This window comes from Gymnogyps californianus, chromosome 23 (assembly GCF_018139145.2).
Source record: "Gymnogyps californianus isolate 813 chromosome 23, ASM1813914v2, whole genome shotgun sequence".
Classification (NCBI taxonomy): Eukaryota; Metazoa; Chordata; class Aves; order Accipitriformes; family Cathartidae; genus Gymnogyps; species Gymnogyps californianus.
Window position 1 is genome coordinate 1,056,212 of NC_059493.1, and position 23,653 is coordinate 1,079,864.

The 23,653-nt window shown below is 61.6% G+C and overlaps 3 protein-coding genes across 4 annotated transcripts; 2 read left to right on the forward strand and 1 right to left on the reverse strand.

Moving 5' to 3' along the window:
- Positions 1 to 1,282: 1,282 nt before the first annotated feature.
- On the reverse strand, positions 1,283 to 7,707 carry ELMOD3 (ELMO domain containing 3). 2 transcript variants are annotated; one of them, XM_050910279.1, is made up of 10 exons: positions 7,573 to 7,707; positions 7,110 to 7,179; positions 6,719 to 6,781; positions 6,259 to 6,350; positions 5,913 to 6,033; positions 4,950 to 5,072; positions 3,394 to 3,524; positions 2,695 to 2,771; positions 2,409 to 2,536; positions 1,283 to 1,636 (listed from the first exon to the last, which is right to left on the reverse strand). In XM_050910279.1, exons 1-10 carry the CDS (start codon positions 7,645 to 7,647, stop codon positions 1,437 to 1,439), a joined length of 1,080 nt encoding a protein of 359 aa, XP_050766236.1. In that variant the 5' UTR covers positions 7,648 to 7,707; the 3' UTR covers positions 1,283 to 1,436. The 2 variants fall into 2 exon arrangements, with proteins under 2 accessions (XP_050766236.1, XP_050766235.1); XM_050910278.1 differs by having other exon boundaries at positions 5,913 to 6,036.
- Positions 7,708 to 8,688: 981 nt separating this feature from the next.
- On the forward strand, positions 8,689 to 15,690 carry RETSAT (retinol saturase). Its single transcript, XM_050910272.1, has 11 exons — positions 8,689 to 8,863; positions 9,656 to 9,838; positions 10,550 to 10,791; positions 11,393 to 11,594; positions 12,239 to 12,436; positions 12,536 to 12,655; positions 13,415 to 13,553; positions 13,728 to 13,837; positions 14,131 to 14,297; positions 14,660 to 14,819; positions 15,310 to 15,690. The coding sequence occupies exons 1-11, from the start codon at positions 8,689 to 8,691 to the stop codon at positions 15,453 to 15,455; spliced, it is 1,842 nt and encodes a 613-aa protein (XP_050766229.1). The 3' UTR covers positions 15,456 to 15,690.
- Positions 15,691 to 17,551: 1,861 nt separating this feature from the next.
- LOC127025233 (caspase-3-like) lies at positions 17,552 to 20,870 on the forward strand. The gene is made up of 4 exons (XM_050910096.1): positions 17,552 to 17,753; positions 17,881 to 18,053; positions 19,918 to 20,059; positions 20,623 to 20,870. The coding sequence occupies exons 1-4, from the start codon at positions 17,552 to 17,554 to the stop codon at positions 20,868 to 20,870; spliced, it is 765 nt and encodes a 254-aa protein (XP_050766053.1).
- Positions 20,871 to 23,653: the final 2,783 nt, after the last annotated feature.

Here is a 23,653-nt window from a genome sequence, read left to right on the forward strand (position 1 = left end):
CCTTCCGAGCCCGGCCGCCCCCATCCCACCCTCCTCCCACCCCCCCAAATTATTGACGCAATAATTCAGGATTAGGAGCGGAAAAAACCCGGCCCCGGGCTCCTTTTTGCCCATTTATTGGGGTTTTGGGGCGTTTTTTGTTTGGTTTTTTTTCCTCCTCCCCTTTCTTTCGAGGGCTGACGACGCTTTCGGAACATTTCGGAGCGCTTGCTGAGGGCTCGCATCCGGCACGGAGCGGCCGTTGCTGCTCCCACCTCGTCCTCGTGCTTCACCCGGCGACGGGGCTGTAATTGGGATTTATAGAAAGGGGGAAACTGAGGCACGGAAGGCTGGGAAAGGAGGGAGAGCGTTGGGAAACCGCACCTCGGGCTCCGGAAACCGGGAAGCGAAAAAATCTTGTCTCCCCTTCCGCAAAGTTTTCCCGAAGGTTTCCCTTGCGGCCGCAGGGAAAACAAAAAAAAAAAGGGATTTTTCTTCCTCGCCGCAGGACAGAATCCAAACCTCGGGGTTTTTTTTTTTTCCCTCCGGAGCAGTTTTTCCCATCGCTGAACCCCAAATTGGGGTCCCGGGCGCCGGGGGCAGACCCCGCTTCCCCCCCCCTCTCCGCTCTCCGGCGCGGCTCTTGGCCAGCAGAATCCCTCTCCCCTCACCCAGCCGCCCAAACCAGAAGCCACTCCAAGTCCAAAAAATCTCCGTCACGCCAAGAAAAGCATTTCTTTTCCACCCCCCCCCCTTCCTTTTAATAACTTCTTTAGGCGCCGACACCCCGGGGGGCTCAGGGGGGGGCTCCCCAAACCTTGGGGGACGAGGTGGTCCCCCTCCTAGGTGCTGCCGGAGCCGTGATTTGATCGAGGAGCTCTCTCACCGGGCTCCAGCTCCGCCTGGAACGTCGTTCCAATTTCCCCGGCTCGGGGGGGGGTAAAACCAGACGGGAGCCTGGATTTTGAGACAGACAGACGATGGACGGACGGACGGACGGACGAGCCCAGCCCCCAGGGCTTGCAGCTCGTAAAAAAAAAAAAATCCACCGGCCCTACCGCCTTTTTTTTCCTCCTTCGCTTCCGGAGATTTCTGCCCGGAGAGGGACAAATCCTGCGGCTCGCTCCCGCAGCGCCCAGCGATGCCGTCACCGCGGCCAAGACGCTTTGCGGGGCGAGACGGGCGGAAAAAAAGGACCCGGCTGCTCTTTCTGGGGGTTCAGGGCAAAAAAACCCCCCCCACCCCCCCCCAAATCTACCCTCGAGGGGGGGGTCCCAGGCTCCCGGCCGCCTCCAGCCCCTTCCCTCGCTTCTCCGAGCGACGGCCACCTCCCATCGCTCTGCGGCTACCGCCTCGACCGGTGCTGGCCCTTCCCGAGCCCCCCCCCTAACCGGTGGCGGCGGGCAGGCGTCCTCCGAGAGGGGAGCGGGGCTCCCCGCGCCGCGGCTCCCTCCGGCTCAGCTCGGTCGGGTTTCTCCTTCCGACTCAAGCCGCAGGTCGCAGACGCCCGTGAAGGGAATCTCTTCGCCGGCCCGGCTATCGCCGCCGGAGGGAGGGGAGGGTTGCCGAAGGTCGTCTGCCGCGGGGTTTCGGTTCACGTAGGCCTCCAGGGATTTGAGGAGTTGCTTCGGTTTCTTTTTGGTGGATAACTCCAGCTCTGGGGAGGCGAGAGGGAAAGGCGTGAGGTCCGGACGGTGTCGGGGATGCAGCTGGGATAAGGTTTTATACGCCCGTGCGTTATTTCTGGTGTCCCAACGTATCCCCTCGGGAAAGGGCAGGATTAGGTGTCCCTCGGGATGAGCGAGAGCACAAAAAGCTCCTCGCCAAAACCCCCAGCCGAGCTCAGCAGCAGCCCGAGATCCCCCCCCCGCGAGGGAAAATCCGGGAAGAGCGGAGCAAAGCTGAGCCTGACCCCGACAGCTGGACCCCGTTTTACCGGGGAGCCATTAGCACGGCACGTCCGAGCGGCTCTGTCGACGTCAGCCTCCTCCGGAGTAAATAACCTCGCCGGTTCATTTAACGCTCGCCGCGAAAAGCACGCCGTCGGCGACTCCGCTTTACGCCCCGCGCCACCAACGGGACTTACGCAACCGGCCCGCCGGCGAGCGAGAGGCCTCGCCGCTCGTCGCCCATCTCGAGCCCCAGCACGCAGCAGCTCTCCGAAGGCGGCGGGCCGCTTCCACGGGCGCGGAATTTTAAGAGCCGAGATGCAAAATTAGGGGGAGAAGGGCAAAAAAACCAGCCCACGGGGCGCTCAGAGAGCTAACGATCGTCAAAAATCTCGGGGTAAAGGTTAAATGACGGACGGTCGGGGCTTTCCGGGCGTTACAGCAGGACGCGAAGGTGCCGAGAACGCTCCGGGTTCATCCGCTGGGCTTCGGGATGTTTTCCTCGGCCGGGAAAGGAAGGGAAAGCGCGGGGAAACGCACCTTTTAGGAGGAAGCCGGAGTCGGCGACGGTCTTGCGCTGCCGTTTCCAGACGCGGTAGAGCCGCAGGAAGGCCGCCGCGTACAGGTCGTTCAGCACGGCGATGACCTGCTGCCTGCGGTTGCACTCCCTGAAACGGACGGAGAAGGGCTCGGGCGCCGTGCCGGCTTGCGGAAGGAGCAGGCGGGAAGGGGGAGCTCAACGGGAATCAGGCAAGGATGTCGTTCGAGATTCCCAAACCCCACGATCCGGGCCGGCTACGGAGCTGTCGGCAGCTCCGGAGCTCACCTGGAGAGACGTTCCTCCCTCAGGGCCTGGAGGACGATGCGGGTGATGTTCACGGACATGATGCAGAAGGGGAAATTCTGCGAGAGAGCGAGCGTTAGCGCAGCTCGGCCGGAGAAAGCCTCCTCCCTCGCGCCCAGACGCCTCCGGCCCTTTTCCGCCGACCTCCCTGCGGCCCCAAACCCGTGGGACGGCGGCTGCAGGCAACCGATCCACGTAGCAGGATAATAATACTACGGATACAGGCTTAGACGGATGCTGCCGGTCAAGCCGAGCTTATATCCAGGCTTAAACCCAACCGTCTCCGAGGCTAAAACGCCAAGTTTAAGGAGAGGGGCTCCGCTCGCTCCCATTTTCACACCGCGCTGCTCTTCGCTCGCTTCTCCCGCCCTTTTGACACAAGTCGAGCTCCAAGCCAGGATCCCGGGAGCGAATCTCCGCTCTCCGCACCAGGACACCGTAATCTCATTCCCAGAATAAAGCTAAGACCGGGATTTTGGCTCCAGCCTCCGATCGGAGCTCCTCAGCTCTTTGGGGACCTCTCCTTACCAGCGCGAGGGCGAGGAAGCAGCAAGAAAAAGAAAAAAAACACCCCAAGGCCTTCCTCCGAAGAGGTTTTTGCGCTTCCCTTTCCCCGAGCGTTAGAAATAAACGGGGTAGATACGACCGCGGGGAGCAAGGGAAGGCGGCGGGAGGACGTGCCTGGGTTTCGTGCTGGGATAGCTGGAAAATCTCTCGAGCCAGCGGCAGCGTCCGCGAGTCCGTGACGAAGTACAGGATCTGCATCAAGCCCAGCATCCCCGTCCCTCGCAGATCAGTCCCGGGATCCGTACCTGGAAGGGGCGGGACGGGGCGGTGAAGCGAGGGACAGCACGGAATCGCTCTCCGCTCACCTCCCCGCTTCCGCCGGGTCGTTGATAACCTTCTCACCGTCATGCAAGAGCGGAGGATTCCCTTCGGGAATCGCATCCCTACGGGGAATTTCCCCTCCCGGGAGCCGAAGGGGTGCCGGCACCTCTTCCACGCGGGCAGTAACGAGCCCTCGCTCTCCGACCCGGGCGCCCATTCCGGCACCTTCGCTAGGAAAGGAGCGGCTTTAAGCTCTGCCCACCCCGGAGCACGTTTGGCCGGTAAATTAACGCTTAAACCCAGTTGCGTACCGCGACGGGACGGAGGAGCGGGAGCCGTTCCCCTCCCGCTGAGGATTTTAGGCTTCGTTAAAACCCGGCCTCTTTAACCGGCGAGCCAACCGGCCCGCAAAGTGCTGCGAGGCGACGCGTGAGGGCTTTAATCACGCTGTTTTTCTCCCGCAGCCGAGGCCGAAAGCAAACTGCCACGCCGCCTTAGTGACGGAGCCCCGACCCGCGCTTCGTTAATCAACCAGCCTTCCCGAGACAACTCATTAGCCGCAGAGATTGCTTGCTAATGAAGGGCATTAACGGCCCGGGCAAAGCCGTTAACGTCAGCCGGACACGGGCAACCGTGGCAGCGGGTATCGGTGTTATCTGGTCGACCAGTCCAGCTGTTATACTGGTTGTGACAGCTGGCTGGGGCAGCGACGGATCTGCTACGAAACCAGGGCTCGGTATCGAGGCTAAATCCGTTTAATATCTTTATCGGTGATCTGGAGGAGGGGAATCGAGCGCAGGCTCGGTAAGTCGGCAGAAAACACCAAGCTGGGGCGGGGGAGCGCCGGTCTGAGGCCGAACCTCGAAGGCCGTGGCTCGGTTTTGGGCCCCTCGCTACAAAAAAAAGACGCCGAGGGGCTGGAGCGCGTCCAGAGAAGGGCAAGGAAGCCGGGGAAGGGTCTGGAGAATAAGTCCCGTGAGGAGCGGCGGAGGGAGCTGGAAAAACCGGAGAGGAAAAGGGGCCTCACGTTGCGGCAGGGGAGGTTTAGATTGGACGTTAGGAAAAATTTCTTGACCCAAAAGGGTCGTCAAGCGTTGGAACGGGCCGCCCGGGGAAGCGGCGGAGTCACCGTCCCCGGAGGGATTGAAAAGACGCGTCGATGTGGCGGTGAGGGAGGCGGTTTAGCGGCGGCCTTGGCGGTGCTGGGTTCACGGCTGGCCTCGATGGACTTAAGGGTCTTTTCCAACCTCAAGGATTCTAGGAAAGGGCAGCGGGGAGAGCGGCTGCGCGGAGGGCGAGGGAACGGGCGGCAAACCCTTTACGCTGCCTCCCTCCGGAGGAGGGAACGGGACCAGCGCGATCCCTCTCGGCAAAGGTTTGCTCCAGAGGCGTCTCTCCCTCTGCCCTACCTTGAAAGCCGAGCTCTTCCCAGTGCGTCCCGTAGCGCGGGCAGCCCAGCCTGGAGCCGGTCAGCTTCTTGTAAATGGTCTGCAGGATTCTCATGTGCACTCTCTCGTTATCATCCAAACCGCCTGGCGGAGAGAAAACATCCCTCAGCGCCTCAAAAACGCCCCTGAGCGCCTCAAAAACGCCCCTCCGCGCCTCAAAAACGCCCCTCCGCGCCTCAAAAACCAAACACCCCTCAGCATCCCTGCCCCGCTGCCCTCGAGCGCCGGCGCAGAGACATCGTGGGGAAAGAAACCACCACAGGGTAAAGCCGGAGCCCAGCTGGAAATGAAATCCCGCGGCTGAGAACGGCTCACGGTGACAAGGAGAAGGTCCCGGCCGTGTTTATCCTGCTGGAGGGGAGGAGGGAAGGAGAGAAGAATGTGTTAGAGGGGCAGAAACGCAAATAAAATGAGCGCGTGTTGTATGAGAGCGGGGGTAACGAATAATTCGGGCATCACGTGAAGTTTTGCCGGCCAAAGCAGCGCTGCCCGGGGAACGACGACCGACCGCAAACCACAGGCGAGGAGTTTCCCCGTGCTCAGCAGGCGCGATCCACCACGGGCCAGCCGGACACAACACACGCCACGCCACGGTACCGGGAGGATTCCCGTCTCGTTCGCTTTGGTGACGAAACGAGGAGCGGGAAGGGTTGGAGAGCCGTGGAACACCCGCCCGGTGCCGTGTCAAGGTGTACACGGGGAACGGCTACCGTGGCACGACGGAAAGGGGTCAAGAGATCCATCGTTCCCTCCCAAAAAGCGAGTACGCCCGCAGCAGCGGAGCAAAGGAGACAGAGAACGCGTCCTTTGGGACAAGGAGCTGCCACGGGATAAGCCCCCTACGCCCCTGAGCCCCCCCTCGAGTCGCTTCTCACGATAAAGGCGACGCCGGCCGTGCCGGCGGCTCGCGTTGGGGACACTCACACTGCGCCATGGCCAGAGCCAGCTCCCGCTCTCCCTGCAGCTGCGGTTGGAGCCGGGGAGGGCCGAAGAGGAAGCGAACCAGAGCAGCCAGGCCTCGCCTGCGCGCCGTCGCCCGGACCTTCTTCTGCGGAGGAGAAAACAGGCAAAGAAACGATCGGGGCCGGTCCCTCGGGGAATCGGGCAGGAGAGAAAGCCGCGGGCTGAGCCGGGATCAGGCGAAGAGCCAAGCGGAGGGAAGGCGGAAGGGAAAGAGGGGAGCGCCGCGCTTCTCCCGCCGCGCTCCCCTCTCCTACTTACTAAAACTACCCCCCCGAGAGAGGGCGAGAGCGCGGGGCCCTGCCCGTACCCTGCACTCAGCGAGGTCGGCCGTCTGGAAGTACTGCAGCGCTTCGTTGAAGGAGATCGGGGGCGCGGCGCCGGCCGACGTCCCCCCCAGCCCTGCAGGGAGGCAGAGAACGGGGTTAGCCCCCCCCGACCCCGAGCCCTGTCCCTCCCTGCTCCAGCTTCCCGGTGCCGAAACGAGCTCCCGGCTCAGGCCAGAGCGGCCGTCGCGGCGCGGGGAGCTCGCTCCCAGCTTCCGGCACGGCAGGAGGGTGAAGACTTGGGAAGCTGGAGGAAGGCAGCGAGTCTCCCGCCCTCTCCCTCTCCTTCCAGACCTTCAGCGCTTTCCCCAGCTCTCGCCCACCCCCAGAAACGCTGCACACCCACCCGCTCCTGCCTTCCGGGACCCAGGTCCCTTCCCCTGCCCCGATCTTTTCTGTCCGGCTCTGTCACGACCCCCCCTTTATCCCCGGCACCAGCCGTACCTGACTGGATCTCTTCCACAGCCTCCCACTCCTCCTGGGCTCGCTGCAGCTCCTCGCTGATCTCTGCCGAAAGAAAGGAGGTTCGAGGCGGCTGGGAGACCCAGGGGGGTGTTGGCTCCTTCCCCCAGCACTGCTCAGAACGTCTCGGGGCAGAGCTTCCCCCTCCCCTGGGGGAAAAAAAAAACCCCGACCGGAGACCCCCCCCCCCGAGACGCCGCGAGGTTTTTCTCCTCGGTAAATCTGGGACAAAGCGAGGCGAAGGCTTCGCCAAGCCAGAGCCGGGCAGGTTTGCCCAGCGCCGGGTTCCTCGGGCTCCCTTCCAGCTCCTCGGGCGCTTCCCCCGACCAGGCAACGACGAGCTGGAGGCAAAGGAAGGAGAGGAAAAGCTTACCGGCGCCCACCGCCTGCTCCGCTCCCCGCACGAGGGCCTGCAGGAGACCATTTTGCCTCAGAGCCGAGATCTAAGCGGGGAGAAGAGAGAGACGCAGCCGTCACCCACCGGAACAGAGCCGGAAAAAACCCAACCGCTCCCCAGAGAGGTGACCCCCCCCCCCCCCAAAAATCCTGAGTTTTTCCCTCAGGGAACCAACCCCATCCTCTGCTCGCCGGCGCAGGACGCTGCCAGCTGCCTGGAAGGGTGTGAGCGCGGCTCAGAGCCCTTCGGGCACGTTTTGGCTCCGTTACCGGCTCGGGTAAGGAGAAGATCATTTTCGGTACCCCGGAAGATCACGTTATACGGACACGAGCGGAGAAATAAAGCGATAGCGGGGGGGGGGGGGGTGCTGTCTGACACCGAGGGGCGCTGCCCAGAGGCCGGGGCTCGGCGGGGTGCAGGGCTCGGGCCTGACACGCACGGGGAAGGACTTGCCGGGCGAGGGGAAACGCTGCCGCTCCTCAGGCCGCTCCGGAGCCCCGGCGCCTCCGCTCATGCCCTGCGGGGAAGAAGGCGGCCTCCCCGCCTCGGCGGGAGCCGCAGCGGAGCCTCAGGCGGCGGGGCCCGGGGAGGGGGTGACAGCCCCCCCCCCCCGGAGGCCTCAGGCCTACTCCTGCGGCCTGACCTCTTCCCGCCACCCCGGTTCCCGGTTCCCGGTCCCCGACCATCACCCTCCCGCCTCACCGGGCCCGCTCTGCCCTTTGACCCCGCTCCCACCGGAAGAGGCGGTGCGGCCTCCCAGCCCGCCCGCCGGTGTCTCTCTGCCGCCGGGCAGTGCGCAGGCGCGGCCGCGCTGCATGCCGGGAGCTGTAGTCCGCGCCGCCACCGCCCGCCCCCCCCCGAGGGAAGGCGGGACTACAGCGCCCGGCAGGCCCCGCGCGGGGCGGCCGACGGCGGCGCGGGAGGGTCAGACCGCGGGGAACGCGGCCGCCCGCCGCAGAGCGGCAGGGCTGCCGGGCCCGGCTGCTGGACCAGTGCCGGCTCCCAGCGCTCACCATCAACTCCCAGTGCTCCGTACCACCTCCCACTGCCAGCTCCCAGTGCCCACCGCCAGCTCCCAGTGCTCCGTACCCCCTCCCAGTGCCCACCGCCACCTCCCAGTGCTCCGTACCACCTCCCAGTGCCCACTGCCAGCTCCCAGTGCTCCGTACCACCTCCCAGTGCCCACCGCCACCTCCCAGTGCCCATCGCCAGCTCCCAGTGCTCCGTACCACCTCCCAGTGCCCACCGCCAGCTCCCAGTGCCCACCGCCAGCTCCCAGTGCCCACTGCCAGCTCCCAGTGCCCACCGCCAGCTCCCAGTGTTCCGTACCACCTCCCAGTGCCCACCGCCAGCTCCCAGTGCTCCGTACCCCCTCCCAGTGCTCCGTACCCCCTCCCAGTGCCCACTGCCAGCTCCCAGTCCCCAGCCCCCCCCCCCCCCCCCCCCCCCCGCTCTCCCGCCGCCCCCCCCGGGCCGTTCCGGTGCCGCCCGCCCGTTCCTCACGGGGCGGAGCGGGGCTGCCCGCGGGGCCGCGGCGGCAGACGGCCGCAGCACCATGGGGCCGTACGCGCTGCTCTTCCTCGCCCTCCTCCTCCTCCTCCTCCTCCTCCTCCTCGGCCGGCTCCTGCGGGGCTCGGCCGGCGGCCCCAGCCCCTTCGCCGCCGATGCCCGCCGCCCGCCCGCCCCGCTGGTCACCGACAAGGCTGCCCGCAGGACGGTCCTCAAGACAGGTACGGGGCTCCCCCCGCCCCGCTGCTCCGCTCGCCGGTGGGAACCCCCCCATCCCTGCGCTCCACTGGGGGGGGGGCATCACCCACCGGGGCAGCATCGCCCACCGGGTGGCATCGCCCCCCCCCCCAGCACGGCATCGCCCCCCCTGGAGCAGCATGACACACCCCCCCCCCCCCCCCGACTGGCATCTTCCCCCGGTGTGGCATCACCCAGTGAGGTGCATCACCCCCCCGGGTGGCATCACCCCCCCTGAGCAGCATGACCCCCCCCCCCCCCCAACTGGCATCTTCCCCTGGTGTGGCATCACCCAGCGAGGTGGCATCACCCCCCGGGTGGCATCACCCACCGGGTGGCATCACCCACCACCACAGCATCACCCCCCCGGGTGGCATCACCCCCCCAGCACGGCATCACCCCCCTGGAGCAGCATGACCCCCCCCCCCCCCGACTGGCATCTTCCCCCGGTGTCGCATCACCCAGCGAGGTGGCATTAGCTACCGGGTGGCATCACCCAGTGAGGTGGCATCACCCACTGGGGTGGCATCACCCCCCCAGGTGGCATCTCCCCCCCCTGGGTGGCATCTCCCCCCGGTGTGGCATCACCCAGTGAGGTGGCATCACCCCCCGGGGTGGCATCACCCCCCCAGGGCAGCATCTCCCCCCGGCACGGCATCACTCACCAAGGTGGCATCACCCCCCCCCCCCCCCAGCAAGGTTTCGGGGTACCGTGCACCCACTCGGGGGGTGCCACATCCCGCCGCTGAGGATGCCACCCCCCCCACCCCCCCCAGTTTTCTCAGCAGACAAAGTCCCCGAGGGGCTCGATGCCATCGTGGTGGGCAGCGGCATCGGGGGCCTGGCGGCTGCCGCGCTGCTGGCCAAGGTGGGCAAGCGGGTGCTGGTGCTGGAGCAGCACGGGAAGCTGGGGGGCTGCTGCCACACTTTCAGCGAGAAGGGCTTCGAGTTCGACACCGGTACGGCCCCCGCCGGCATTTTTGGGGTCCCAAATTCACCTTGAAGGGGGGAGGAGGGGGGGGCTCAGCCGCAGGGTGGGGCACGGCGGGGGGGGGATACCGGCGGTGGGAATCGCACCCCTGACACCCGGAGGGAACCCAGAGCGGGCGTCCCCAGCACCCGCCCCGCGTTATACAAGTGCTTTTTCTGCATGAGTGATACGCTATCACGTGCCTTCCCCCACCCCAAAACCCTTCCGCTGAAGGACGAGGTGCCGCCGCCGCCGCCGCCGCCCGCACCCCGTCGCTGTAACACCAAAACCCTATAGAATTCCCCGTATCCAGCTCAAGCCCCTATAGAATTCCCCGGCCAGGGGAATGTCATCTCAGGGCGCGTTTCCCTGGGCAAACTCCTCCCGGCAAGCCAAAGTCCAGCTCCGTACGCCCCTTGAGCTGCGGGGGATTAATTAATTACGCCAATCTAGGAAGGCAAAATATCAATGTGTCACAAAATTCCTAAAAGCTGCTTAAAAACGCAACAGCGAGCGCTTGGTTTTCCCATCGACCTAAAGCGGGAGGCGGGTGTTTGCCGGCTTTTCCCTTTCCTATCCGTACGGAGCTGCTGGGGTGAGGGTGGAGAAATAAGAGAAGGGTCCTGTGCATCCCAGGGGTAAAAAAAAAAAAGGGGGGGTGGGGAAAAAACCCCAAATAAAGCAAAAATCCACCTTCCAGGTATCCACTATGTGGGGCAGATGCAGGAGGGCTCCATCATCCGCTTCATGGTGGACCAGCTGACGGAGGGGCAGCTGGAATGGGCTCGGCTGCCGGCCGTCTACGACGCCGTGGTTTTAGGGGAGCCCGGCAGCGGCAGGACGTATCGCATTTATTCGGGAAAGGAGGAATATTTCCAAGGCTTGAAGGAGCAGTTTCCCGGGGAGGGGGCCGCTATCGAGGAGTTCGAGCGGCTGCTGAAGGTAGAGGAGGTTTTGGCTTCGCCGTGGGGAGGGGACAGGGGGGGACGGGGGGATTGTTTTGGCTCCGGTCCCTCTCTGCGGGGTCACGCGTGGAGGGGAAATTCCCCCCCCCCTGCACCCCCTCAGCACCCAGATATTGGGCAACCGCAGAGAATAATGGCTTGGCTGGCCCCAAAAGCGTTGGCAAACGTGTCCAAAAAAATAATAAATCTCCCTTTTCTGCCCCAAAAACCTGGCGTTACACCCGGACTTTTAACCCCATTCCCTGAGGATGCGGGTGGGATGATGCTCCGGGACCTCCCGGCCGGTGGGGTGATTGCAATCGTTACCGTAACAGCGCTAAATTAACATTAATTATGCTTTGAAACCACCGCACTGGGAGCCTCGGCCGCAAGGGAGCTTTTTGGGGGGGAAGCAAGCGCTCCCCTTGCCCGCAGCTCCCCGGGACGTGGCTCTTAAGAGCCGTTGTCACCCCTCCGCCGGCCAAGCAGTGAATTTAAGGGGAAAAAGATGCTTTTGAGCATCTTTCGAGCCCACCCCGGGGTTGGCCGCAGCCCCCTCGGCGGCGGACGCTCAACAACAGCCTCCCCTCCCTCCGCAGAGCGTCGGCAGAGGGTCCGCGCTGGTGGGCGTCTTGAAAATGATCCCCCGGGCGCTGGCCACGCTGCTGTGCCGCTCGGGGCTGCTGCCGCGGCTCAGCCCCTTCTGCCGGCTGGCGTCGCGCAGCCTGAAGGAGGTGGTGGACGGTCTCACCGCCAACCGCGAGCTCAGGGCCGTCTTCTGCTACATCTTCCCCACCTACGGTGAGTAGCCGGCAGGCTCCAGGGCGCCGCGGAGGTGAAGCGAAACCCGTTAGAAAGGAAAAAAAAGAAATGCAAGAAACCCCTTTCTTTCTTGGGCTTTTATAACGGCGACGGCTGTTGGGGTTTGCGGGTGAGGGATGCTGTGTGCACGGATGCTCTGCCGGCATCCCCGTCCTCAAGCCAGCGGCCGGTTGTCCCCGTGTCCCCGTTGCTCGCCTTCATCTCTTTTCCTCCGCATCCTTCAGCTTCACGGCACGGCAGCATCGCTCCTCTTGGGTGCGAGGGAACGGCTGCCCACCCTTAACCTCGCGCTGGCACCCACCGCTCCGGCCTCGCCGTAACCCTTTCACCCTTCCTTTCCTCCCGTCCGCCCCGGGGCTTTGCTCATGGCCCCCAGTGCCTCGGCTGCTTCAGCGAAAGAGCCACGGGCTTTGCCACGGGGCCAGCCACGCCTGATGCCCTCCCTGCTCCTCCGGGTACCCACGAGCCATCGTTTCACGACCCGTCGTTTCTCACCCGCATCCGTCCTTCCTTACAGCATCGCGTCCAGCCGAGGACAGGGCGTTCCTCATCCTGAAACCTTCAGGATAAGCCACGAAACCACGATTCGGCACAAGCTCGCCTTACGCTGCCCCTTTTTTCAGGCGTGGTCCCCTCCAAGGCCAGCTTCTCCATGCACAGCATCCTGGTGAATCACTTCCTCCGTGGCGCTTGGTACCCCAAAGGCGGGGCCGGGGAAATCGCCTTCCACACCATTCCCGTTATCCGGAAAGCCGGAGGCAACGTGTTGGGAAAGGCACCGGTGCAGACGATCCTGCTGGACTCCCAGGGCAAAGCCTGCGGTGAGTGCCGGCACAGGACGGGGGCGCACGTGGCTTCTCCCCGCCGCGGCGTTGCTTTTAACCGGAGCTCTTCCTCCTCTCCTCGCCTCTCCTTTCCAGGCGTGAGCGTCAAGAAAGGCCAAGACTTGGTGAACATCTTCGCTCCCGTTATCATTTCGGATGCCGGGATCTTCAACACCTACGAACGGCTCCTGCCGGCAGAGGCGCGGGCGTTGCCTGGTAGAACGGCGGCGTTGGGTTTCATTGGGGTTACGGCATCAGTCCCCCTCCGAGCCCCATCAAAAAGCAGTTTCTTTACAATTCTTATGCAAAACCCCGTCGTTCATGGTGCGGCATTCGAAACACCATCCCCGGCCGTACATTCCTTCGCAGCGTTTTTAATCAAGCCTAAATTAATTTGCCCAAACTGGCCGTAGAGTCGGCAAAGCCCTGGCTTGCTGCTCAGTTTCCCTAAGAACCGCAGCGTAGCGCCTCGAAACTTGTGAAAGTTGGCGAAACGTCCGCTCAAAGTTGGGTTTAAGGCTGCCACAAAATCTTCTTGCTGCTTTGGAAAGGGGCAGGGTTGGGTGGGAAGGGGCACGGTTGGGTGGGAAGGGGGCACGGTTGGGTGGGAAGGTGACACGGTTGGGTGGAAGCTTTCTGGGCAACAGTACGGTCCTGGTCTACGACCGTTCAACGTTTGCAGAGCAGGAGCGCATTTGAATCCAAGGTGGCCATTAAATACAGCAAAAGCTCAAGCCAAGGGTACCCTAAAGCATCCCCTATAGGAAACCGCAGCGCCGCTGCCTTCCTCACGGTTTGCAGGAGTTGCCGTCCCACCCCTTGAGCACGCACGGGACGTTTCGAGGGAAATCAGTTTTCTAAGCCAACACGGGAGCAACGTGGATAGGAGGAGGGCTGCTTCTAGGAGAAACCGCTTCTCCGCGGCTGAGGATCCCAGAAAATGCTAATTCTCCCCTTCTTCCCTCCGTATCGCAGAGATCCGGTCTCAGCTTCGCATGGCGACACACGGCGAAGGGGGTTTCACCATCTTCGTAGGTCTTAACGGCTCGAGGGAAGAGCTGGGGCTGGAGCCCACCAACTACTTCATCTACGCAGGAATTGACCTGGATGAAATGTAGGTCAGGTTCCACCTTAGGCACACTTCGTTAAGCGTGAGGAGATGAATTCCTGGGTGCTGACTCAGAAAACGCTCTTGGCAGATCCTCGCCGCCTGGGGATTCGGCCGTAACAAGTATTCAGGGAAAGGTTTGCACCAAAACCCACCTCAAACCCTCGCGTCTCTCTGCAGAATGAATCGCTACCTGGCTTCTTCCAGAGAAGAAGCGGCCAAGAACATCCCTCTCGTGTTTGTCACCTGCCCATCGGCCAAGGACCCCACCTGGGAAACGAGGCACCCAGGTAAAGGCTGAAGCCCAACCAAATCCACTCATGAGCGGCTTGAGAACTCGTGCTGAGGCGTGGTTCGGTTGATGACTCCAAACGAGGAGTTTCTCCTCAAATAGCCCTGGTCAAAGCTGCTGAGCAGGCTGCTCATGGAAAGTGGTCTTCCAGATAACTGGATGAAGGATACGGGACCACAAAGACCTGGGGACCTCCCAGGTGGTTGCATGGGGAGGGCTGGGTTTGTGGCAGCGAAACGGTGGCACGAGGGTGGTCGGAGGGACAACCGCCCCAGCCTTGTCCTGCTGCAGGTAAATCCACGCTGGCCATCGTGACCTTCGTCAAATACGAGTGGTTTGAGGAGTGGAAGGACGAGCAGGTCAATAAGCGGGGAGACGATTACGAGGAGTTGAAGAAGACCTTCGTGGACACCATCATGCAGGCTGTCTTCAAGCTCTACCCTCACATCGAGGACAGGGTGAGGAAACGCGGGGTTCGCTGGTCCTCCAGCTCCTCTCCTGGAGGTCCCGTCTACTCAGCCCCATCCTGCAAACGTAGGAGCTGGGTCTGGGCCTGCTGGGCGCGAGGTCCAGCTGGGCAACGTGGCACCGACCCATCGCTGCTGCCTCCTGACCAGGCACGGCGCAAGGCGGGGGGGGGATGATGGTCCTCGAGGACCATCCTGGGCCCAAACGTGGCCAGAACCACCACCCAAGGGTCTGCAAGGAAACCCGGCCCGGCCCGTACCCCACAAAAAACCAGCTTTCTGGAGCGCAAGACGCCCCACACCATCATGCCTACCCCCCCTGCAGACCACGTCGTCCCCTTGTCCCCCCGCAGATCGAGTACATCTCCAGCGGGACGCCCCTCACCAACCAGCACTACATCGCCAGCCCCAGGGGGGAGATATACGGCATCGACCACGGCATCGCCCGCCTGCAAGCTGAAGCCATTGCCGCCGTCAGGGCGCAGACGGCCGTCCCCAACCTCTACCTGACAGGTACCACGGCCACCACCCAGACCCCCACGTTTTTCAGATGAGGACACCTCTGGGGAAGGAAGGAAGGATACGGGGGGGGGGAGAAAACCTTCAGTCCTTCAATGAAATAAGGGGACAAGCCGCTGCCGGGCCGTGGGGTGATGCAAGAGGCGCTGGAGCACGTCTAAGTGGAGCTGCGTGGTCCCAACGGGAGGAGGAAAGGGCTCTGCCTCCTCCAGCTCCCGGACGTTGTCTCCCTGCCCAGCGCTGATTTCTTTTAGCTGGGCAGGATGAGACCCTTTCCCCGCTGGGGAGAAGGAAGGGGGTCGAGCAGGGAGGGGTTGCGTGGGTTCAAACCCAAGGGATGGCGCGGGGGCAGCGGGAAGGTGGCTGCTGGTTGGGGATGGTGGTGTCCAAAACGGCATTGATGGTGGGTTGGGGACGGAGAGCAACAGGCTGCTCGCCGGGGACCGCGGCCGCTGCCGTCGCTGCCTCCTGCTCTCTCTTCCAGGGCAGGATTTGTGCCTGGGCGGCTTCGTAGGAGCCCTGCAGGGAGCCTTCATCTGCGCCAGCGCCATCCTCAAGCGCAACCTCTACGTCGACGTGGCGCGGCTGAGAAAGCGCACGCAGGCCACCAACGCCAAGAAGAGGGACTAAGCCACCGGCCAGGACCTCCCTTGCCCCCCAGCGCCTTATTTTCAGCTGTCAATCACCCGGAGCACATCCTTCTCTAACGCAAAGCCAAAGGATTACAGCCCAGGAAGACGCCGTTCCCATTTGCAGCCAGCTTGCCTTGGACCTTACCCACCTAGAGCTCACCGCCTTCCACCACGACGCCCACCGCTAGCGAGTAAAAGCCAGCGCTGATCCCCGGCCGCAATTTTGAGGGCGAACCCCTTCTCCCAGCACAGGGAAGAGGACCTCCAAGAGCTGCCGCGTGCAGCAGTGCCCAGGAGAGAAGGTGAGGCGACCCCCAAAACCAAGCTGCACCAGAAGGCAAGACCCAACAGCTTCTACCAGCAACGCCCACGGTCGCTTCATCCCCACCAGCGTCCGAGAGCCGCCTGGACCGTCGGAAGAGCATCAACCTTCACCCTGCATCCCCCAGACCTGCTGGGTCAAGGGGAGCGAGCCCCATGGGGATGCTTTCCCCCTTTCAGATGGCAGCTTTGGCGCCGCGTTGGGCTCCTAAAGCGCCGTGTTGGGCTCTTAAAGCACCGAGCTGGGCTCCTAAAGCGCCGAGCTGGGCTCCTAAAGCTCCACGTGGGACTCAGCAGCCCCCGGGGTTTGCGGAGGCAGAGCAAGCAGCACCTCCCCGAGCCGGGGTTGTGCACGGGCTTGTCCAGGCAGCGTCAGGCAGGTTTGGTAACCGCCTGCAAGCCGCTGGACAGGCACCGGCTGCGTTTAAGCAAAGGGGAAATCACACCGACGCAAGCCCCGGCGCCGCGTTGTAACGAAGGCGCCCGGGAGAGGACGCGGTCCTTTAGGAAAGAGCCGGCTCCTCGCTCAACACGGCGGTGGAGTAAGCGGGTCCTTTTGGCACGCCAAGGCCAGGCGGCGAAGGGATTTAAGCCAGGTTTAAAGCTATTTAAGAGCAATGGTGCTTGCTAGCTGTTACAGTGCTTTCAAAGTCATGCTTTGTTGCGGCAGAGCAGCCCCTCAGCCCCGTGATGCTGCTCTATCCCCCCTCCCCATCGCCCAGAGACGCGCGATGGTGCCAACCCCCGCTCCTTCAGCAATTAAAAAAGCCTGCCCTTTCTGTCCGCTGGGAAAAGCTTGGGAAGACGATCAAAGCCCTCTCCAAATGGGAAGGGAAGCGCACGAGATCAGAAATAAATCAAAGAACGACAAGCATCTTGTGATTCGCACCTTGTGATGTGGGCTCAGCGGGGCGGGGGTGAGGGTGGCCCGAGAGCGCCGCTTTCCGACACTCCCCGTCAGCAAGTTCGGGAAGGGAAGGAGGGAAGGGACGCGGCTGAGACTCGTCCTTGCGAGCACGTCGCTGGCGGCTCGTCCTGCACCCGCGCAGCCTGCTTTTGGGGAGGAATAATTGCCAGAGTGCCATCGATGGGTACCCCAAGCGGGTAAAACCAGCCGGCAAGCGCCTGCGGTCTCCCCGGGAAGGCAATAAGGAACGCCGGGGGAAAAGCCCCGCGAAGAGCTTGCTGGAGGGGGTAAAAGCTGGAAAGGGCTGATCTCCCTGCGGTCAGCGACGGGAAGCAGGCGTTGCCTGGCTTTTGGGGGAAACCAAAGCTCAGCCAGGGTGCGAAAGGCCGGGAGGGATCGCCTGGTTGGTCCCGGTGCTTCCCGCAATGCGGGCATTTCCATCCCCCATCCCTCTCCAACTCCCCCCGTCCCCTTGGAAAGGAAAAAAAAAAAAAAATTAAATAAATCCTCTTTTTTTTTGTTTGTTTCCTTCCTCCCCACGTATGCCCCATGTGCTCCGGGCTGGACGGTGCCGGCCCAGCCCTCTCGCAGGCGGCGATGCCCGCCGAACCCAGGGGTGAGCCACGGCCCTCTCCGTGACTCACGTCCAGGTGCCACCTCGCTCCCTCGGCGGGTGACAGGGCATTGCTCCTGCCTTGCCCTTGAAAAATCAGCCACGCCGGTGCCGAGTTAGCCGGCGGAGCCGGATCCGCTCTCCTGGACTTCCCGAAGAAACACTCGGGGCTCACCGCTAGGATAAACCCGAGCTCCCCGCCGGGGCGGTGGGGGTTTGGAGACCACCCACCCATCCGAGGGGCCATCCCAGCATGTCCCAGTCAAGGCAAAGCCGGGCTCTTGTCATCGTCAACACCGATTTCCGCAGCAGCGACGGCGATGCCGTGTTCGGGACCCGGAGAGGAGCCAAGAGAGAAGCGGAGAAGCTTTCCAACGTACTCTCGCGGCTCAACTACGAGGTGAAGCTGATGCATAACAAGACAGCCAAGGAGATAGAAGACCTTTACCGGCAAGGTACGCGTCCCCCCGCCAGCCCCTAAACCCCCTTCCTCCTCCTCCTCCTCCTCCTCTTCCCCAAGCCCAGCTCTCTCTCGTGTCCCACCTCTTGCTCGACGGCGTGGGTTTGGCCGTGTCGTTGCAGAGCGCTGCTGCGAGCACGGGGAGTACTTTGTGAGCATCGTCTCCAGCCACGGAGAAGAGGGGGTCATATTCGGTTGCGACTCCGAGCCGGTTAAGCTGACCCGGATTTTCCAGATTTTATCCTCAGAGAAGTGCCCAGCGCTCACCAAAATACCCAAAATCTTCTTTATCCAGGTAACACAGCCGCCGGATGATAATTTGATCCCCTTTCGGCTAAGTTTGTACAGGATTAGACCGACGCAAGCACGAGGCTTAAGGCTGCCGCCGGTATAAATCTGGTTTAATTGCGAATTTTGGTATATCCACGTGAGAGCTTGGTCCCTTCTTCTCTCCCCAGCTTCCCACCAAAACCCTCCACCCCTCTTTTTTTTTTTTTTTTCCATGCTTTCACTGATTTTGAAGTCTCCTTGCTCCCTGCGAACACTCCTCTCCCAGCCTCTTATCACCCCTACACGTGTCCCTTCTTCGGGAAACAGCCTCGGCCTTTGCCCAGTGCCTCCAGACGGGAGCGTTTCTCCCGGTGGTTCGTACCCTCTGGACTACCTGGGCTGCAACCAACTTGTTTGCCATGCTACGTGACGTTGCTAGGATCAAAATATTCCTCCCGGACACCACCAGGATATAGATGAATCAGGAAAAGCTGCCTTCAAATCTTATCACCGTGACATTCGGGCACAGCAAACCCCTGGGGTAGGACTGGGAGAAGCCCAGCCGGGAACTGGTAAGGTAGTACGGTAAAAAAATAAAGCCCCCCCAGCCGGTTCCCAAGCCGGGAAGCAGGGGGGAGCGTGAACAGGAAAGGAGCCCTGGAAGTACGCTTCAATGCCGATCCGACAGGGAGGATTAGATCACCGAACAAACAAATAATTTAGCGACTGGATGGATACCAGCAGATAGCGTGAGCTCTGCAAATATTATGCAAGCGTACAGAAATCTTTCCACCTGCAAGCAAGCATAAATTACTCACGGCATTCGTTGCCCTCCGGCAAAGGGCCTGGCCGCTGTTCAGGGAGCGGTGACAGCCAGGGACATCCCCCAGACAAGCCAACAAAGCCGCAGACTGGTCTGGGCACCTCGATCCGCGGGCAAAGCTTGTGCTCGTGCTGACGAATGCCGTTCCTCGTCGAGCAAACACCGCAGGGCTGAGGGTGCCCAGAGCCCGGGCTGGAAGAGAAGGGCTCCTTCCCCTCGGCATCACCACGGCTCTCGGGTCCCCGTGGTTCCCGGTAGCCTCCGTCCACCTCTCTGGGCTGCTCAGTGCCGGGGAGTCGCACCCCGTTTGCAGGCATCTCTGCGGGCCACGTCCGGCGCGAGGATTTACGGCTGGCGTTCGGCGGGGAGTTTGCACAGGGGGAGGCGAGGGTAACGCTCCCCTCGCCCCTAAGGCTGGGAGACGTCCACCGCTGCCGTTCGGTCTGCTCCCAACCAAGAGGTCACGGCAGAGGGGTGAAACGTGCCCTCGGAGCTCCAGTCCCTCTCCAGCGCCTTCCCAACGCCAGCCCGGCACTCCGTCCCTGCAAGAAAGACCGAACCATCGCGTAGAATAAAGGACCGTGCCCGAACCGGGCTGCCCCGCGGGCTGCGCTCCGAGGGGAATCTCCGCCAGCGCTTTTCCCAGTGGACTCTTGCGTTTCCAGGCGTGTTTCCGGGTTCGCACGTGCGGCACCGCATTTACCGGGGAGGGGAGGGCTCAACGCAACGAGAAGGGGAACGAGGCGAGGAGGGAGCCCCGTCCCTAGGCTCGTCGCACGAGAGGCTTGGGCAAAGCCGAGCTGCAACGGATGAGAAGGGAAGAGGACGGAAGAGTCGATGGATGAGATGGAAAGGGGATGGAGATGGGAGAAGAACCGTGCGGGGCTGTAGGACTCGGGGAACGGGAGCTGGGAGGGGCTCTGCACCACGGGATGGCTTGGGGGTCGGGGTACAGGTCCACGGGGAGCCCCCAAAGACCCCAGGAGCTTTAGGTTTGCCCCAGAGATGGGCAAAAAAGGGAGCGAGCAGAGCGGGGGGAAGCTCACGACAGCCGTTCTGCCCGCAGGCTTGCCGGGGGACAGAATTCGACCACGGGGTGGTTGTGGAGTGCGACAGCGGGGAGCCCGAGCCAGAGCGTGAGCCCGACTGCTTCTCCGGCTACCTCTCCATCCCTCCCCAAACCGTCGTGATGTTCGCCTGCAGCCCAGGTAAGGGAGAGCCCCCGACACGACGCCAACGCCAGCCGAAAAAACTGCCGTTGCCATCACAGGGCCACGGCCCAGTGTCGTGGTTTAACCCCAGCCAGCGACTCAGCACCAGGCGGCCGCTTCCCCCTCCCCGCTCCCAGGGGGTGAGGAGGAGGAAAGGGGGGGGAAAAAAAAAAAAAAAAAAAAAAAGTAAAACTTGTGTGTTGACCAACGCCAGAGCCGCGATCCGCACCTCCTGGCCAACCATTCCCAGTTTAAATACTGGGCATGGCATTCCATGGTATGGAATATCCCTTTGGCTAGCTGGGGTCAGCTTCCTGGCCGTGATCCCTCCTGGCTTCTTGCACGCCTGCTTGCTGGCAGAGCACAGGGAACTGAAAAGTCCTTGGCTTAAGATAAGCGCTGCTTAGCAACAATTAAAACATCAGCGTGTTATCAACATCATTCTCACACTAAATCCAAACCACGGCGCTGTACCAGCTACTAAAAAGAGCGTTAACTCTGTCCCAGCCGAAACCAGGACACACGGTCAGCGTTCCTCTCCTTCCTTTACACTCTTGCAGGCTACGTGGCCTTCCTCAACATCTTCGGATCCATGTTCCTCCAGGCCCTCCTCAAGGTCCTGGAGGGAGAGGAACGTCACCTGGCCCTCAACCGCCTCATGACCCGCATTAACTGGGAGGTGGCCTTTCGCTGCCAGGCCAGGGGCACCTACGAGGGATGCAAGGAGATGCCCTGCTTCGTCACCAACCTGCTGCAGGAGGTCTGCCCCTTCTCGGCGCCCGTCGCGGAGGCGGCAGAGGGGGTTTGAGAGCTGCCGGCTCCGCAGAAAAACCCGAAGGGCGAAGAGCAGCAGCTTGGCTGCAAGAAGTCCCTCGCCACGCGTAGAGAAAAGACGACAAGTTACAAGAAAACCAAGGGAAAACCCCTCCGGAGAGGTGACCGGCGCAACCCGGGAGGTGCCGGAGCCGCGCGGGGGGGAGGTTTTAACAAGCCAAGTGCAGCCGGGGCAGAGCTCACCACCGGGACCTTCTGCAGAGCAGAAAGATCTGATTTAAGGGGAGGATGGTGCGGTGACACCCAAACACCCTCCAGCAGCACCCCCACGCCACGGCTACCCGCAGCCCCGGGGAGGGGGGGGATGTAAACCTGCTCCTCTGCCTGATTTTCTTCCACGAAAGAGCTCCAGCCTTGCAAACGCCATCTCACCCATTTTGTTGTTGTTTTTTTTTAATCTAAACAAACCTTCGCAGGCCTTGGACTTTTGTCTTACAGAGGCAAAGCTGATGTGTTTACCTGGCTGCTGCCCTACCCATAAGGAAAATACCGCTGCCCTGCTATAAAGATCACCTCACGTTCAAGCTGTTCGCTCACGAGGCTGTTTAAGAATTCAAAGCTTTAAAAAAAAAATATATATATATAGGGTGGTGAGCAGGATTTGCAGGTTGGCGGGTTAACTTGGGACCTGGGGTGGAGGTGAGGGAGTGGATGTGAGAGCATTTGCTCAAGGTAGCTCTGAGAGTTCACGACGGATAACTGGGTCTTTGCGAGCTTCCTTCTTACGTGAGCAAGGGGAGGAGAGGAAAAGCTCCAGCCGGGATGCGAGCGGAGGGGACGGATGGGCTGGGATACCTCGTGGACCTGCTGTCTTTGCTCAAGGTCCTCTCCTCCCGTTGTCTCGTTGGTACCAAGAATAAGCACAAAAGCCACGTCAATTAAAAAAAAAAAAAAAAAAAAAGCCCGAACGGCTCCTGCGCAGAATGCCGGGACCTCCCTGGTCTGCGAGAGCCGGGGGACCGGGAGCGGGACCGGCCCTCCGCCAGCCACAAGAGGAGGCAGGGGCTGAAGGGACGAAGGCCTCCACCAAAGCGGGCCGAGTTTCACCCCGCGCTCATGCCCGAAGCTCCTGCATTAAACCTGCGTCACCTCCACCCTAAGGGCCTCTCCGATCAACTCCGGTATTTCTCAGCGTAGCTCCGAGCAATTCAGCTCCGATAAGCAGAGCCCAACCCAGCTGGCAGAGAATTTTGGTTTCACCGAGCGGTTTTTTTTTTTTTTCTCACTCCTGGACTTTGACTCACGGGCGCAGCCAACCCCAACACAACCCACGCTCGGCACTCGCCGCGTCCTGGCGTGCGCGACGGGATGCTCGTGCCGCTGCCTCCCTCCCTCGAGGGACCTGCAGGGTTGTTCCTTCGCTCTACCTGTAGGAATAAAATAGTTTTGAGACCTCTACAGCACGCTCGAATCAGGGCGGAAGCGGGCAAGGGGCTCAAAGAGCTCCTGGAGCACAATTCATTTTTGTTTCTTCGGGATATCGCCCTAAAGACAGGCAGCAGAGCGGCGCTCTGATCTCCTCGTAGGAAGACTTGGACGAGCGCTCAATCTGACAGCCCCGCGTCCAGATGAACGGCGAATTTTCATTTTAATCGCCCGCTTCCACCCTCTCGTCCTCCCCTCAGCAACAGGAAAACAAGCGGCCCTCCCCTTTTTCCTAGCCCATCCTCTGCCCTCACTGTCAGGCAGCTAGCGTCCAGCCAAGCTGGAGGAGAGCGCAGGAGGGTGGATTTTCTCCTTTTAGGGAAAAAAATGGGGGAAAAGGAGAAAGTTTCTTCCCTTTACTGCAGGAAGCAGCAGCAGACGCTACCCAGAAGAGCCCTCACCATCTGCTGTTGGTCACGGCACCTTCTCTTCCCCTTTCCACGGCTGGTCGGGCAGCAGCATCCCACACAGGCTGCTCTCGCCGTGGAGAGGCGGGGGGGTGTGGAACAGAAGCGGCACCACTGGGTTCTCGCTTTTCCAGTCTCTCCCAGTCTCTGCTGCTCAGAGGAGACGGGGCTGTGCTGGGATGCGGGCTGACATCCTCCTCAGAGCCTCCCTGTGGGGGAAAGAAGAAGTACAAGAGGTGAGATCCACAACCCAGCTCTGGTAAAAGCGGTTTAAACTCTATCTGAAGGTCAGGTCCTAAATTACCCCGCTCACTAACGACCACGCGAGCCGGTCAAGAGGAACGGGGTTATCGATCCAGGGTGATCGTGAAGCAGACTGGAAATCTTTCAGATCCGCTCTCGGCTAAAACCCGTCTCGGCTCCTTCCGGCTGCAGGGTTAGCTGGTCACGCAAGGGCCGAGCCTGCACGTGCAAAAGCTCCGAACACAAACCACTCGGCTCAAAGAGGGTTGGTTTTGTTAAAACCTTTTCTTTTTTTTCTTTCTTTTTTTTTGCACAAAGAGGAACTAACCTGCACCACTGTTGCCAGGTTTCAAAGACGACCATGCGAAGAACACAACCCCCCCCCCCAAGAGAGGTGAAAACTCAATGCTTTTTTTTTTTTTTTAAATCTATTTATTGACTTCACCACACAGGGAAAAAAAAATAAAGGTACAAAGAAATATAAAAATTCTGATCCTTCAAAGCAATTTGCATTTCACTGCAGCAGAAAACAAACCATTTGCTGATTCAAACCTGAAAGCAGTAGCATTTGGCAAAAAACCCTACGTACCGACAGATACCATCCATTCGAAAAACGTGTCGTGTCCAAAGGGAAAAGGTGACGTGCACCTCGACCCGTTCGAAACACATTGCATAAATTTAT